An 18184-nucleotide genomic window follows, 5' to 3' on the forward strand; every position below is an offset into this window, starting at 1 on the left:
GTCTAATTTGAAAAACTGATTTCTGCAATATTTTCAAACAGATGGCTGTAAATGCAAAGTTCCTTTTCTATTACTTCATGTAATAAAGCTATGTTTATACAGACATTAAATCCAAAATATTAGCAGGACATTTTGACAGTTTTTTCTTTTAATTGATATGTAAATTAATGCAATGGAAAAGTGCCCCAAGTTGAGTCATGTATAAAGCGTGTTCTAAAAGGACATTGATAAATGATCCCTATTGTCAGCTGGCTTGTAGCTGAGTAGTAAGAAAACACAATATTTTTTTACCCTGAAGACACATGCATGACAACATGGGGATTATTTATATTTTAGGCGTAACAAATCATACATATTTTATAAGCAACATGTTAATTGTTCCAATTAATTATTTTATCACTGGCAATTCACCAATGTAATATTTATTACTTACAGTCCATCCATCTCATGACTGCACAAATAATTATTTTCTTTGTTACGTCATATATTATCATTAACATAAACCTTTTCAATAATCCATAAATACCCTCTCCCACAATCCCACACCGCTCTTAAATTGTCCACACCACAGTCCACAGTCCAAAGTCAAAATCCAAAAATAAAATAAAATAAAACAAAAACAATAATATTCCAAATGTGTCCAAATCTTCCCGCTCAATCCACAGGACCCTCAAAAAAACAGAATACAATATAGTGCATTATCCTTGATACAAAATTACTGTTAGTAATAACATGCAGTCACACTAGTGATAAAGAACATATATGTAAATTAAATTAAAGTGCATCCACCATATCACTAGTGGTCCAGTGAGACAGCACTGCAACCGTGAAAATATCAGTAAACCACACAGTGTGATCCGTGACACAATGATCCGTGACAGTAGTGCCAAATACAGTGCCACACTCTGCTTAGGGGATAAAATGCAATTACCCTCTTGCTGTAAGTCAAAGCATTTAGGATTCCTTTATGCCACAAGATAACCTTCCTAGGAGGTGCGTCTTCCTCTCAGGAGTACACAATGGGATCCCTTTTTTTCATACATCCATAGGTCATAGGTACCAGGGTCCCCGTTCCTCGCAGGGAAATAGGAGCAGACTCAGTAGAGTAAAAAGTAATTCACACTTTTATTCAATAAACTTACATCTTAGAATATACCGTCCATCCTCGCTCTAGTCCGTTCACTGTTGTGAGTAATTCAAAAATGGCCGCGCTGCTCCTTCCGGCTCAGCGTCCGACGTCACGACCCTGACACGTTTCGTCACTTCCGACTTTTTCATAAGGGATCCAGACGTCCATGCGGCGGTTCCTCTTATCCAGTTAAACTACTGGCAAAAATGCCCCGCCGCCATTTTAACTATGGGCATCATGCCGATGCCTTAAATTATCAACAGGACGGCTCAGAATATAGAATATAAGCAATTATTCCCATAATACACAGGGAACCGATAGACAGGTATATCTCAATCTATTACATCAACACTTATTATTATCCACATTTGGAATATTGTTGTTTTTGTTTTATTTTATTTTATTTTTGGATTTTGACTGTGGACTGTGGTGTGGACAATTTAAGAGCGGTGTGGGATTGTGGGAGAGGGTATTTATGGATTATTGAAAAGGTTTATGTTATTTGCACTTTCAAGGGTGTAAGTTTGACTTTTCTGTGGGAAGCTATAGAGTATTGATTCATTAATATATTATCATTAAACTGTCTAAAATCTACATTATTTAAGACCATAGTGCACAGAGCACTGGTGTGTAACAACCAAAAACAGCGAACCAGGATTCAACTATTAGTAGCTTCAGCTTTGCCATGCAATGAAAGCAGTGCGTAGTGTTTGCTTTGGATTACTCTTCATTCTTTGCTGTCATATATTAGGCTACCTTCTCAGGAGCATTTAAATTTCAGAGTTTAGCTGCGTTTAGAAGACTTTTTAAAAAGCAGATGGATTCACACAATACACCTAATCATGTTATTCATACAAAATGATTAGCACCGTTTAGTTGCATACAGTTTAGCTGCATTTAGGAAAAGAAGAAAAGTATGGCATCCAGAGTTGACTTTTTGTTCCTTTCTGCAGTTAAGCAGTTCCCAACAGCGCTATGGCCAAAACAAGGCTACAGCGCGTGAGAAGAGGAGAGTCGTTAAGCTGCATTTCGCAGGGGAACATCTACACTGATCACTGGGGCACTGATCATCAGTGTCCTGGTGATCAGTGTAGCCCCATCAGTGCGGCCAATAGTGCCCATCAGTGCCCATCTGTGCTGGCAGTCAGTGCACATCATTTGAATCAGTGATCATCAGTTGATTCAGTGCCCATCAGTGCTGCCCATACGTGCCGCCTAACAGTGCCCATCAGTGCCACCTAATAGTGCCCATCAGTGCCACTTATCATTGCCCATCATTGCTGCCTAACAATGCCCATCAGTACCGCCTAACAGTGCCCATCAGTGCCACCTATGAGTTCCCATCAGTGCCGGCTAACAGTGCCCATCAGTGCTGCCCAGCAGTGCCACTTATTATTGCAGTCTCATCCGTGACCATCAATGCAGCTTATCAGTGCCCATCAGTGAAGGATAAAAATTACTTATTTACAAAATTTTATAACAGGAACTAAGAAAAACTTTTGTTTTTTCAAAATTTTTGGTCATTTTTAGTTTGTTTAGCAAAAAATAAAAACCCCAGTGGTGATCAAATACCACCAAAAGAAAGCGCTATCTGTCTCAAAATAATGATAAACATTTAGTTTGGGTACAGTGTTGCATGACCGCATAATTGTCATTCAAAGTGTGACAGCGCTGAAAGCTGAAAATTGGTCTGGGGAGGAAGGGGGTAAAATTGCCCAGTAGGCAAGTGGATAAACATGCATTGTGTTTAGCTGCAGATAGCTGTAGTGCGTTTAGCAGCAGAAAATGACGTACTTCCCCTTTTCTTCCTGAATGTCTGGCTCATATTTTTCCTAATGTTGGTATTCATTCTTTGCAGACATGAACTGAAAAGAGTTAGTGAGCTGTTAACATTGGACACTGATATTCTGGTAAAGTTGTAAAATTTATCAGGATAGGTTTAAATTTCCTCATACATCAGGACAAAATATCCCCTAGTTTTTAGATGTTGGGATATTAGGGGATGTACCCATCTTCACTTTGTTTGCCTCTCTTTCTGCCCCTTTCTCGGCCTTGGAACTGGATCACACCAAAAATGTGGAAAAGGCATGTTCTGTGTACATTTACATCACTGAAGGTGATTGCACTGTCCTTGTGTTCTGCATTTGGGTGACCCAAATGCAGATCACAAATGCAGGGTACTAAACTTAACTCATTGTGGCTTGGTGTGTGCGTTGTGCATGCACTGCTTTTTCCATGTTCCAGGGCAAGTTGCAGCCCATTTAAATGAATGGGCTTTCAAACCACACAACACACAGGAACAGGTGCCCTGTTCCCATGCAATTTCCATGTGCACTCACCCTCGATCTTCTTCTCCTCTCAAGCAGCAACACAAAGGTAAGCACCAGCTCTGTACTCGATTTCAATTGCACAGTCTGTTCTCTTTGCTCAGAAAAATACCTACAAAGAGGAAGAGTAGGATTCTAGAGTATAACATCCCCCCCAAGAATAGGGTATTGGGGAAAAATATGCCTGAAAATGCTGACACACCTAAACGCAGCTAAATTAATTTACAACCCACAACTATCTGCAGGAAATATTTCAACTTTTTCAAATTCAGATTACTGGCATTTAGCTACTGTCAAGATACAAACGTCACCTAATGATAATAGGCCAACGAGCAGCTAGTTCTTGGAGAACTTGCTGGTGGGTGTAACACATTAGTGAAATTCATGTGTTTTCAATCGTGTGCTTCTCTATTTGTTATTTGCTATAGATTTTACAGCAGAGGAATGGGGTGGTCCTCCAAGGAGATCCTGGAGTTGGTAAAACTGAAACAGTCAAGGTATGTATAAGTAAAGAACCAGCGCCACGGAAATTGTATAAGACAACAGTAAGCTGCAGAACCTAGCCTATAAACTTATAGGATATGCAAAACTTCAAAAAAATAGGTTGCGCTTAAATACATACAAAAGTGTAACAAAAAATGTGACAAAATAATACAATGTTTTAAATCAAAGTATATTCCAGCAAAGACGAAAAAGTCCAAAAGTTCAAATAATCAATAATGTCCAAAATAATTAATCACCAAGTGAATCCACCACCAAAAATGGTTAAATAGAACTCACCAGAGTAATATGCTGCTTGTTAAACAAGCCAGCATATAGCACTTGTTACTCTGGGAGCAATGAATAATATGGTGACAGCAACACTGAAGAAATGAGGGATGAACTCCAACGGATGATGTGCTGCAAAGCTGAAAATCCACTCCAAAGATGATTTAGTATCCAAACTGAGAGATGATCAGACCGTCACTCGAAAGAAAAAAATGAACAATCATGGTGCAGTATGTTTAAAAAACATCAAACTTTAATGAAGAAATGCACCTACAAGCAAGGTGTCCAGACTGACACCAGAATAAACATCGTGTGTAATGAATACAAGCGACTCAGACCCAGCTAAACATGCACATGCAACGTGCAAGCAGACCAGGAACGTTCTTAACGTCACATCCAAAGGTACCGCCCTAAGCTTTTCGTCATCGACATCCTCACGGAGCGGATGTCGATGACACCTTGCTTGTAAGTGATTGGCTCCTTCTGCTGCTTCTGCCTCCCTCAATCCAATCCCTGCCATGAAGGCAGATACCAAGGCAAAACAGTGTACTTACACTTAGCATGCCCGTTGCAATGCAGCAGCCCTGATTGGCTCCTTGTACTGATTCTGCCTCCCTCAGTCTGATCCCTGCAATGAAGGCTGATACCAAGTCAAAACCAGGTACTTGCACTGCCTACATTTTCAATATACTGTACATCTAATTACAGTATGTATTAATGATTACAGAGCAGTATTTAGTTGTGTATTTTATAAAGTACAGCTTTAAATCATTAGTTCTGTTTTCTTATTCTTTGACGATAAATTCATGGGTGAAAGCAATGTCCCATGGACCACAGTGAGGGGCTCATAATGCACCTCTCAGTAGCTCAATTCTTCTCAAATTTGGAACTTCGGATGGCAAAAAACATTTCAATTAACATATATGTGTGTGTGTGTGTGTGTGTTAGGGACCTTAGATTGTATACTCCTTGAGGGTTAGGAACTGATGTGAATGTAAAGTATATATATATATATATATATATATATATCATTGGATTCAGGTGTTCCAATCACCTCCATGGCCACAGGTGTATAAAATCAAGCACCTAGGCATGCAGACTGCTTCTACAAACATTTGTGAAAGAATGGGTCACTCTCAGGAGCTCAGTGAATTCAAGCGTGGTACCGTGGTAGGTTGCCACCCGTGCAATAAGTCCATCCATGAAATTTCCTTACTACCAAATACTGCACGGTCAACTGTTAGTGGTATTGTAACAAAGTGGAAGCAACTGGGAACAACAGCAACTCAGTCATGAAGTGGTAGGCCACATAAAATGATAGAGCGGGGTCAGTGCATGCTGAAGCGCACAGTGCACAGAAGTTGCCAACTGTCTGCAGAGTCAATAGCTAAAGACCTCCAAACTCCATGTGGCCTTCCGATTAGCACAACAACAGTGTGTAGAGAGCTTCATGGAATGGGTTTCCATGGCCGAGCAGCTGCATCCAAGCCTTACATCACCAAGTGCAATGCAAAGCGTCGGATGCAGTGATGTAAAGCTCGCCACCACTGGACTCTAGAGCAGTGGAGACGTGTTCTCTGGAGTGACGAATCTCGTTGCTCTGTCTGGCAATCCAATGGACGTGTCTGGGTTTGGCAGTTGCCAGGAGAACAGTACTTGCCTGACTGCACTGTGCCAAGTGTAAAGTTTGGTGAAGGGGGGATTATGGTGTGGGATTGTTTTCAGAGGTTGTGCTTGGCCCCTTAGTTTCAGTGAAGGGAACTCTTAAGGCATTTTGGACAATTTCACGTTCCCAACTTTGTGGGAACAGTTTGAGGATGGCCCCTTCCTGCTCCAACATGATTATTCACCAGTGCACAAAGCAAGGTCCATAAAGACATGGATGGGCGAGTTTGGGGTGGAGGAACTTGACTGACCTGACCTCAACCTGATAGAATACCTTTGGGATGAATTAGAGCAATTACAATGTTTACAATGTGTATACAATTGTCACTGTATATAAATAATAGTTTCTTTTTTCCTTTTTCTTTTATCACTAGGGCCTGTCATATTTATTGGGGAATTTTGTTTTTCTCTTCACGTGTTCTCCAACAACAGACTTATCTGCACTTGGGAGAATTTTAAAAGGAACTGCTCTTGTAAGTTAAGATTTTTACTAAGAAAAGAGAGTTAATTTGTCAGTAGAAAAAATCTGCTATATGAAAAGTACAATGCAAACTTATATTTAGTGTAATGCTTTTTTTAGTTTGATTTTCAACCCTGACTGCATGTAAATATGAACTGCAGCAAAATGGACTATCCTATCCACCATAGAAATGCAGTGGGGCAAGTAAGTGGTATGCATAGGTTAGACTTTCATAAGTCAGGTCTGAGTTTCTAAAAGAAGCAGACAGATCTGGACAGTTTTGGTATTTACAATTTAGACATGAAGAATGCACTCCAGAGAAGGGAACAGGGAATTTAGCTATAGGGAATGTGCCGGGTGGGAGCATGGACCATAAAAAAGTCAAACAGGAGGAGAATCTAACCTCTCCTTGCTCTATGTTTAAAAGCTAAGTCAAATGTTGTAGGTGGAATTTGACTCTCCTACTTTAACATACAACTGATGGCACCAATATGACAGTCTAACCAATTTGCAAATCCAGTTACTATGTTTTTTTTTTTTCCCAAAAACAATTTTATTGAGAAATAAAGCAGAATGGTAACATATACAAGTTATATTCGGATCATGTATACAACTCAGTAAATGCCCGTATTTCTGACGGGGTATAAATCTGGAACACATATAATGTCATCAGTTAACATTGCTTGAGTTAACCACCTCCCGCCCGCCATATAGTACAATGACGGGCACAAGGTGGTTCTCTCGTTCTGGTTGGACGTCATATGACATGGTCCCATTCTAACTGCGCATGCGCGGCTCTGGGAGCGCGCAGCACGGTGATCGGTAGGATCACCGATCAATGTAAATAGCCGGAGATGTTGGTTCAGTCATGTGATCAGCTGTGTCCAATCATAGCTGATCTCATGTAAATAGGGAAATGCCGGTTATCGGCATTTCTCTCCTCACGAGCTGTCACGCTGACAGAGGAGAGGAGAGCCAGTAATCGGCATCCCTCAGAGGGAACATGTACACTGATCATCAGGTCACTGATGATCAGTGTGCCCTGATGATTTGTGTAGCCCCAGCAGTGCCACCTGTCAGTGTCCATCAGTGCCAGCTGTCAGTGCTCATCCATGCCACCTGCCAGTGCCCATCAGTGCCACATCAATGCCACATATCAGTGCCTACCAGTGCACATCAATGCCACGTATCAGTGCCAATCTGAGCTGCCTTTCAGTGTCACCCATAAGTGCCAGTCAGTGCCACCTATCAATGCCAGTCAGTGCCACCTATCAGTGCCAGTCAGTGCTGCCTATCAGTGGCAGTCAGTGCCGCCTATCAGTGCCCGTCAGTGCTGCCTAACAGTGCCCATCAGTGCTGCCTAACAGTGCCCGTCAGTGCCGCCTAACAGTGCCAGTCAGTGCCACCTAACAGTGCCAGTCAGTACCGTCTATCAGTGCCAGTCAGTGCCGCCTATCAGTGCCATATATGTGTGCTGCCTTTCAGTGCCCATCAATGATGCCTGTCAATGCCCATCAATGCCACCTACCAGTGCCTCCTCATCAGTGCCCATCGGTGCCACCTACCAGTGTCCATCAGTGCAGCCTTTCAGTGCCCATCACAACAGCCTCATTAGCGCACATCAGTGAAGGAGAAAAATCACTTATTTACAAAATTTTATAACAAAAACTAAGAAACTTTTTTTTTTTCAAAATTTTCACTGTTTTTTGTTTTTTTTAAGAAAAAATAAAAAACCCAGAGGTGATTAAATACCACCAAAATAAAGCTCTATCTGTCTAAAAAAAAATGATACAAATGTCATATGGGTACAGTGTTGCATAACCGCGCAATTGTCATTCAAAGTGTGACAGCGCTGAAAGCTGGAAATTGGCCTGGGCAGGAAGGGGGTATAAGTGCCCGGTAGGCTAGTGGTTAAGAAGACAAACAAAAAAAAATAGAGAACATGTTCCAAGCAAGGATTGACATAGAATAAAGTGAACAGAGCAATTGGGTACAGGCATCAGCTAAACCTCATATGAGCCCCTTTAAATGACAAATTAGATGTAATACAAAGTGAGAGGATGGTGAGAACAGTGGATAATAGGGTGTCCACTCCTAAGGGGCGGAGGCTGAGGAACTGCAATTGTACCTGTGGGTCTGCTGGTTTTCTAAGATCATTTGTGTTTTACCAGGCACTGCAGCTTACAGTGGAGTGGTTTTGGCAGCACAGTCACAGTCAGTGCTGTCAATGCAGAAATTAACATTCAGGTCTTGCTGTGGCCAGTTGCTGATTGATAGGCTACAGGCTTGGGAATCTGCAGTGACAATGATGGTAGCCACGCCTCCACAACAGAGGGTCAGAGGCACCTATTATTAAGTGCTGCAGCACATACTTTTTAATGGGGGGGGGGGGCTATAGTTCTCATTTAAGTTTTTATTTTATAATTTGGCACTAAAATGACAGTTGTAACCTAATAAATCGAGCTTGGTGCATGAATACTGCAGACAGCCTACCTTTCTGTTCATTAAACAGCACAACCTATTTATTGTGTTCAAAGGTGAGATATAAGGCATACTGCAAATATTCATATTTATTCAATCACTGTGTAAATATACAGGTAGAGCACTGTTTTGCCATCTGTCTTTGTTCACATTCTGAAAAGAGGGAATATCACAGGTTCAGTACTTTAGTAATATAGTTACATCAAGACATATCCATTGCTTAAAAAACAAATAAAACAACATACATTGTTAGAACCTTAAACCTGCAGTTGATGCATAGGAAGGCAAATTCCTTGATAAAGTGTGCACCAATTTGAAAACAGACACGTATCCATCAAGTCCAATCAAAGATAAATAAAAACCTTGCATCTTCAGTACCTTAATTTAAAGACTGGCAAAACCTTGCAACACATGATATTTGCTCTAACATGGGAAAAACTCCTTCCAGGTTCCCAAAGGCAATGGTATACTGCTTGGATCAGCTTCTACAGTGTTATTTTCTATAGATTTAATAGCCAATAGTATCTTCTGCAGTTAGAAACCATTCAGTCCTTTTTAAAACAATGTACTGAGTTGGCTAGGAATAGCTCCTCTAGAAGACTAGTCCACATTTTTACAGCTCTTACTGTAAAGAAACCTTTCTGTACAGGGAGGTTATACCTTGTTCTCTCCAGGTACACAGACTGCCCCTTTTTTTTGTGATAACCTTATATGAAATAACTTTTTATTAAGTTTAAAAAAAAAATTATGTTTTCACAAAAGGTGATCCTAACTACTCTGATCTCATTTGTTTATATGGTGAATAAATTCAGTTTAGCTAGTCTTTGTTTAACCACTTCCCGTCTGGCCCATGTACATAAATGGCCAGATGGGAGCAGTGCAGGAGTGGGTGGCCATTTATAAATGTCCTCCAACTTCCCTGCCTGTGCATGCTACCTGGGAGCACGCGGCACTGCGATCCGGACACAGTGGAACAACGATCTCTGTACGGGACCTCTGTGTGAGGTCCCGATCATGTGATCACTGATTGGCCAATCAGTGATCACATGAATATTAGTAAGCCACTGACATCATTGCTTACTACTTGTTAAATTTGTGACTGATCACAGAGATCACATGGTACAAGACTATTCACAACAGCCTTGTACCATGTGACTAGCTGTGACAAATCACAGCTTCACAGTATTTCTCAATGGCTGCAAGAATGCAGCCAGAGTGAAGGAGAAATTATTGCTTTTACAGCCTTTAAGGGTGTAAAAGTAATCAGTGTAAGAAAAAAAAATCTTCATCACCCCCACAAGTAGTGCAGTGTCACTATGGTGACACTGTACTGCTAAGGTGACAGTACGTTAAAAAAAAAACATAAATAATAATATAAAAAAATAAAATAAAAATGTAGAATTTTTTTGAAAAATTATAATTTTTGGTTATAAACTAATTTGGGTTATCTTTTTTCTAAAAAGATAGCTGAATACATTTTGGCCAAGATTTATGAAGAAATATTATTTATTTGCAAAATGTTATAAGAAAAACACTTTTTTTTCAAAATGTTTGGACTTTTTTTATTTATATAGAAAAAAAAATCCCAGTGGTGAATAAATACCACCAAAATAAAGTTTTATCTGTCTCAAAAAAATTCATATGGGTACAGTGTTGCATGACCGCGCAATTGTCATTCAAAGTGTGATAGCACTGAAAGCTGAAAATTGGCCTGGACAGGGAGGGGGTAAAAGTGTCTGGACTTAGGTGTCCGTTTGTGAACCAGCGGTAATAGATCGCTGCTCAGTTCTCCGGCATTCTCGGAGAACACAGTTCTCCTGTGAATGCAGTTTATGAAGCAGTTCTCCGAACGAAGGGAGAACGGTCTCCAAACGCTGGAGAATGGTCTACAAACTCTGAAAAACGGCTCATTTTACTATAATCTCACGAGATTATAGTAAAAGATCAGTTTACTAAGCAGAGGTAAATTATCTCTGCTTAGTTTTCGGTCCCTCTGATTCTCCAGCTCTGGGCTGGAGAATCTGAAGGGAGAACACAGATCTCCAGAGAAGGGCTGACATGATCTCCTGAGTGTCATAAACTGTGAATGACCAGAGAATAGCTGAGATCCGTTGAATCGCAGCTATTCTCTGTGTCATAAAAGGACACCTTAAAGTGGTTAAAAGCTAAGATCATACTTCTCCCCTGCTTTAGAAGAAAGGCAAGGGAAATGAATAAAACACATCCAGTTCTCAATTCATACCATTGCTCGTGGCAACCAATAAACTTCTTTCTTTTATTTTTTTCTATACTGCTTAGAAAATGAATATTTAGGCTCCATGCACACTTGTTTAAAAATCTCTGCTTCTGCAGGAGGTTTGTGTTTTGCCTGTAGAAGCAGCTCAGTGTATCCTGTGTCCATGCACATTAGAATGATTAGAAGCATATTTTAAGCTCAACATTTAGAGGCAGGGAAAAAAACGCTTTGTTTTGCGTTTTTGAGTGGAGCTTTCTGGCAGAAAAAACACTAAACTCTCCTAAACTCGCCTAAGCTGTTAAAAAATGCTCTATGTCTGCGTTTTTTCCTGCTGAGGGAACCTGTGTTTTTTTTGAAGCCCAGTGTGCATGAAGTCTGAAAAGTTGATTTTGAGCAACTGATATAGAATTTATTGAATATTTACTGAAACGGGTGCACACAGAATCTTGTGCATCTCTACATAGTAACCAATCAACTTCCAGGTTTTATTGTCAAGGTTTAATTGAATAAGCTGAAGTTAGAAGCTGATTGGCTACCATGCACAGCTGAACCAGATTCTGATTGCACCAGTTTTAGTAAATCCCCCTCCGCCAAGTTTTTCTCAGACACTTTTTATTAGTTCCTTCTATCCTTAATTTATTTGGTGAGGTTGAAGGGTAATATTTATTGGTGCAAACAATCTTCAGACAGTTGCAGAATCCTATGAATCAATCAGGTGTACAGTAGATAGCACTAGTGATTTTTTTCTTGAGAAGTTAGACGTGACATGGTGGGATTTATTTACTAAAGCTGCTTCACTCAGAATCTCGTGCACTTCTGCATAGAAACCAATCAGCTTCCAGATTTTATTGCTAAAGCTTAACTAACCACTTGCCCTCCAGAGGATTTACCCCCCTTCCTGACCAGGCCATTTTTTGCAATACAGTGCTGTGTTACTAACTGACAATTGCACGGTCATGCAACACTGCACCCAAATGAAATTTACATCCTTTTTTCCCACGAATAGAGCTTTCTTTTGGTGGTATTTGATCGCCTGTGCGTTTTTAATTTTTTTGCGCTGTAAAAGAAAAAAGACTGACAATTTTGAGAAAAAAACAATATTTTTGACGTTTTGCTAGTAAACATGTACAGTAAAAAAATTAAAAAATCTAATTTCGTCATAAATTTAGGCCAAAATTTATTCTGCTGCATGTCTTTGGTAAGAAAAAAATCCCAATAAGTGTAAATTAATTGGTTTACATGAAAGTTATAGCATTTACAAATGGTGGTATATATACTGGAATTTTATTTTTTCACTAGTCAGCGACTTATAGCGGGACTGCGGCAGGCGTTCTGACACTGGGGGGGGGATTGACTTGGTGTCACTGACATCCACAGTGACACCAAAACAGTGATCAGTGCTAATAAAATGCATTGACACTGTACGAATGACACTGGGCAGGAAGGGGTTAACTTGTGGGTGATTGTTTTTTTTTGAGGGGAAGGGGGAAAAAGGTGAGGAAGGAGGAGCCGCATAGTGGTTGATAGTGCAGGGGCAAAGGTGATACAAAACTGCTACAACAAACTTTCATTATTAGATCATCTCATTGTCATTTGGGCAGGAAGGGGTTAACATGTGGGGCAATCAAAGGGTTAACTGTATGCTGTTTTCCTATGGGGGCTATGTGTGTGTTTCACTGTAAGCACACTGCTTTGTATGGTTCTGCTATGCAGAGCCATACAAAGCAGTGTGCAGGAGCTGACAGGGAGAGATCTGTTTTTTTTACATACAGTTCGGAAACCCTCGGAGACTGCCAAGTGCTGGTAGGTAATTACCGGCTGGGACCCCATGATTGACAGCCGAATGGCGGCGCGGGTAGGGGCACGTGCATGCCCCCTACCCGGAACAGCAAAATCAAGTATATATACGCAATTTTGTGCACCCGTGCCACCCTGTAGCAGTATTTCTGCTATAGGGTGGCGTTGAAGTGGTTAATTAAGAAGTTAGGTTCGACATGGTGCGGTTTATTTACTAAAGCTGGTGCACTCAGTATCTCGTGCACTTCTGCATAGAAACCAATCAGCTTACAGGTTTTATTACTAAAGCTTAATTGAACAAGCTGAAGTTAGAACCTGATTGGCTACTATGCACAGCTGAACCAGATTCTGAATGAACCAGCTTTAATAAATAATGCAGGCCATAAACGGTTCGTCCGAAAGAATAATCGGCCGATTCTGTTAGTGGGGCAATGGCATCGGCTGATTTCCGTGGTTCCTCCTCATCTTGTTGGAAAATTCATGAAAAACGTCCGATTTTGGAAATCATTGGTGGCAACATCAGATTACAGAACGAATGATGTTTTGTTTTTCGGACGAAAAATCGGCCGATATTTGAACCGTCTAAGGCCTGCATAAACCCCAGAGTCACGTGTTTGCTCAGTTTTGAGCATAGAAAATGATGTGGTGAACGTTGGTCCCAAAAGAGTGTGATTGAATGCCTAAACCAAAACTGTGGTAAATAACACATGGCTTGTTTTTAGTGGTCTCCTGTTTTGCTCTGCCTTTAGAATCCCAGTTTAATGAAATGTAACATGCCAGTATAACTGCAACAGGATGAACGTATTTTCCATGTATTTTGTAGGATGGATGCTGGAGCTGTTTTGATGATTTTCACCTCCTCCCTGAGCAGGCCGTCTCTGTCTTCATGCACAATGCACGGGCCCTTTATGACTCATTCAATGCCGGGCTACCTAACATCACTTTACAAGATGGATGCAAGGTCTGGAAGTGTTTACTGAGAAGGGATCATGCTATCAAAGATTCTTTGCAGCCACCATTTCCTTATCTGGTCTTTCTACTGCCTGACAATTGAACTGATTTTTGTTCCTCAGTAAAAGCCAGTGTGATCAGTGGCTGTGTTTTCTCATACCATTACAGAGGAATTGTTTGCATTTCTATATTACGTAATCTTACCCTCACTGAGGTTGTGTTGTAATTACATTATTGAAAGCTATTAGCACCATCTAGTGGGTGATTGGATACATACGAATATACTGGTTAGCCAAAACTGAAACCAAATGTCTAGATCAGTGATCGTCAACTGATGAGCTAAAGGGGGTCTCAAATGCTGGCCCTGACATGACCAAACAAACACAAAATGTTCAAGATATGTAATGCTTCCAAGAACTACAGACCTAATTATTTATTTCATAGCACCATCAATCTATGCAGTGCTTTCAGTGGCGTATCAAGGCTTTGTGCTGCCCTAGGCAACACAAAAATCCCTCCTCCCCCCTTGCCCACAGAGAGAGCCTGACATTGATCAACAACATCCCTGCCACCCCCCCCCCCCCCCCAAGAGAGGCTTCCACTACCACCTCCCCCATAACACTGGCAAACCACCCCCCAACCCGGCGCTAAAGAGAAAGACACTCATTTTTGCAGCTCCAGACGTCGCTGGGAACAAGAGTCGGGCTGTGCATGTACCATCAAGCAGCCCGCAGCCTCTCTTGGGTCCCACCTGCTCCCCATGCCGCATGTGTCCCTTCTTCCATCCCTTCTTCTGGGTGGCAGTGCTGCCCCCCTGAAAAATGACGCCCTAGGCAAATGCCTTGTTTGCCTTGTGGTAAATACACCCCTGAGTGCTTTACATATATACATTCACATCAGTCCCTAACCCATAAGGAGCATACAATCTAAGGTCCCTAACTTACACTCATACATACAGGGGCATCCCTAGGCGCGCCGCACCTGGTGACACCTATTGCACGTGGTGACACTGGACCCCCTCTACGAAAAGGTAAGTTGTAAAGCAAGCCGACGATCCCCGCAGGATGGATCGGATCTGCGGATTGAGCATAATGGATCAGAGTCCGATCCATTATCCTCCTCAATCCGCAGATCCATCCTGCTGGGATCGTCCGCTTGCAACCTATACGGGGTTAACTGATCTCTCCATGAAAAGGTAAGTTGTAAAGCAAGCCAACGATCCCCGCAGGATCTGCAGATTGAGCATAATTGATCGGAGTAGTATGCAGAGTGCCCAGCGGGTAATAGTCCTCAAATCTCCCTGGAGTATTATGCAGAATGCTCAGCGGGGTTGGCTGCGGGACTCTGGCCTGAGCCCAGAGTCCCAGAGTCCTGCGCCAGCCTTCTTAAGGCCGGGCAGGACACTCCTGGTAACATCCGGCCCAGCGCCGCATTGCCGGGCAACGAGGCATGCCCCCTTGACACGGGCCACACTCTCGAGAGCACAGCCTTTGTCTCTGGCTGGTGCAGGGCACGGGAAGCCTCGTGCCCGCGCTGCTCCCGCCAGGGGGTGCGCGGCAACAGGTCGGCGGCCCCGTGCCGGAATCCCCTGGTGGGGGGGTCACCCCTCTCCCGGCTATATGGCGGGGAGAGGTGTAAGTTCCGCCGCAGGGGTCACTTTCCTCCCATTCTGCACAGCCTGTCTTCAAAGGCTGTGGCAGGATGAGAAGAGGGTGAGGGGACACAGGGTATATGGCCAGGAGGGGTGTGAGTTCCACCGCAGAGGTCACTTTCCTCCCATCCTGCGCAGCCTGTCTGCAAAGGCTGCTTCAGGATGTGAGGAGCTGACAAGGGGCAGGGGAGGTGAGGTGACACTTCTCATCCTGTGCAGCCTATCTTCAAAGGCTGCGACAGGATGAGAAGAGGGTGAGGGGACACAGGGAAGACACAGTCACCAGGGGGGTGGGGGGCAGAAGAGGAGCAGGCAGTCCGTGACACCATCTTTACCAGTTGGTCCGTTGTCTGAGGTTCCCTGTGACTAACCCAATGCTGCAGCTCACTAGGTAGTGCCCACAGGTAGTGGTCCATGACAACCCATTCCATGATCTGTGGTCCGTTACCTTCTCAGGCTTCAACCACATTGTGTCCAGCTGTAAGAGGTTGTGCATTTGGGATGATGGTGACTGTCCAGAGCAATAATTCCAGCAATGCATCTGCTGGGCCTGAACAGCCACAGTCACCCGAAAGGGGGCTAAGATCTCCCCCTAGAGCTTTGCATAGTCTTTGGCATCGACTTCCTGTAGATCATATAACGGCTTCTGTGGTTCCCCGACATTAACAGGCCCACTGGCCCTGAGGCCACTCTTCTCTTGACTATATGCTCAAACATGGTCTGGAAGGCTTTCACATTACTATGGAGGAAGGGGGGGGCATCGTCACTGGGAGTAAGCTTTTGTAAAAATTGCTATCCCTCACACTCACTGGGTTGCTAGGAACACCAACACCCTTCAGCCGATCAGATAGTATGTCCAGCTGAGCCTGGATAGACTTCCTGTGCACCTTCAACTGCTCTGCCTGAGTCTGCCGAGCCTGTAACATTAATTCCAGGGTCTGGTTCTTGCATGCCTGAGCTTCCTCATGGCTGTTGTCTTCAATGGAGGCCTGCTGCTTGGCAACTCTAGCTTGCACCAGGGCTTTGGCCACCTCCTCCATGCCACCCTCAAAGGTCTGCAATGTCTGTGCTGCTCAGACCCAGGACACGCAAAAATGGGCACTAGCTCTTTAAATGTCAGTTTTTACTTCAGGCGACTTGTATGGCTGGATTTCTTGCTTTCAAGCTCCAATTGTAATATGGAGGGCCCAAGATCACCAGGCAGCTGCTTGTAAAAGTAAACAATCTTTATTGGTCTCTCAAAAACAAGAAAACACAAATAGCCTACATCGAAATAAAGGCAAACAGTCCATAGTCCAGTATAATGAAGACCACACAAAAATGTTCACGGCCAGTATCTCAATCCCACGCTTGGGGTTCCTATCTATTTCGAGGTGCAAGACAAGCATCAGGAGCCTCTTTCCCACCCAAAGTCTCTCAGAACCTTTGAATTGTGGGTCCCAAATAGGTTTATCAATCCAAAAAGTACTGAAATCAGTCCTCTCCTGTCTAAGCAGGCTACCCCAGAACCTCTCACCTTGAATGGGTGAGAAGCCCTGAGTACTAAAATCAGACTCTCCCTTAAAGGGCCACAACCCAAATAGTAGGGAAATATACATCCTGTCCAGGACCCATCCCTGGCTATCTGTGAACCAGTTATATTTTGTGTATTTAGGAATGCATCCACTTCTTTTTTTAAAACAATCTACCAAGCTGGACAAAAATAGTTTATGAAGAGTCAATTCCACATTTTCACAGCTCTTACTGTGAAGATGGCTTTTTGTATGTGGAAGTTAAATCTATTTTACTCCAGACGTAAAGAGTACCCTCTTGGCCCTTGTAATGAGCTTAATGTGAATAATGAGGCGTTAGGAGCAGCATAACAGTTTGTAGTTTGCATTTTTGAATGTGCTTTTATTAACACCGATTTGTATTTTTCAGGTTGAAGCACATCTCAATTGCAGCGTGTTTCTCACTGCTTCCAAATCAGGTTTCCAGAATCTACCTAATGATGTACAAGCCATATTTAGAGCTGTCTCCCTGGTTGTTCCTGACCATACAGCACTTCTCAAGGCTAAACTTACCAGCCTAGGCTTTAAAGGATCCAAAATCCTCGCTACAAGACTACAACTCATCTCAGAGCTTCTCAAGGAACAACTGTTAGTTTTCTGAATTATTGTATGCTTTATAGGTTATGCAGTTACTAATCTCAACAGCTGAGCTGACTCAGAGCTACCTTCCTTTATTTTGATTTTGCAAATATTCTGGAAAAGTCTTTTCTCAAAGGTGTCCTACAGTTCTAAGGGTAGAGTATTTTTTCCTAGTTACCTCCTGGACAGAGTCAGCACTGTGATTGAACTACCCATGTGGATATTCACAGAGCAGGACTTCAGTACAGGCTTGGGAAACACTAATCTAGGATGAAATCAGTATGTAAACAGTTCATGTGCCTAGCCTTGGGCATTTCTCTAAAATATAGAGACCCAGGGAGTTCTAAAATGGTTTTGACATGGGGTACCACCAATTTTACAGTAATTACATTTCTGAAAACTGTGATATATTACCAATAGTGAATGTACCTAGTGTGAGCTTCATATATGTTACTAATATATTATTAGCAGGTACATATTAGTAGAAACTGGCATATGGTATAACTAGGTTTTAAAGCTCAACCTACCCTATTGGTCTGCAACCAACACTAATTGTTGTAGCTTAGATGTTTTACACGTTTTAACTACAA

General features: G+C 42.4%; 1 protein-coding gene across 1 annotated transcript in view; it reads left to right on the top strand.

Annotated features, from left to right (window-relative positions):
• The window catches only part of LOC149443738 (dynein axonemal heavy chain 5-like), a 291780-nt gene that overhangs the window by 147951 nt on the left and 125645 nt on the right, over positions 1–18184 (top strand). Inside the window, exons 45-48 of the mRNA XM_089655345.1 lie at positions 3885–3953; positions 6264–6362; positions 13687–13824; positions 17386–17603. Coding sequence (XP_089511471.1) covers positions 3885–3953; positions 6264–6362; positions 13687–13824; positions 17386–17603 — 524 coding nt within the window. The remainder of the gene's footprint in view (positions 1–3884; positions 3954–6263; positions 6363–13686; positions 13825–17385; positions 17604–18184) is intronic.

Source organism: Staurois parvus, unplaced genomic scaffold (assembly GCF_062004578.1).
Source record: "Staurois parvus isolate SC_StPar_1 unplaced genomic scaffold, SC_StPar_1.0 ptg000834l, whole genome shotgun sequence".
Classification (NCBI taxonomy): Eukaryota; Metazoa; Chordata; class Amphibia; order Anura; family Ranidae; genus Staurois; species Staurois parvus.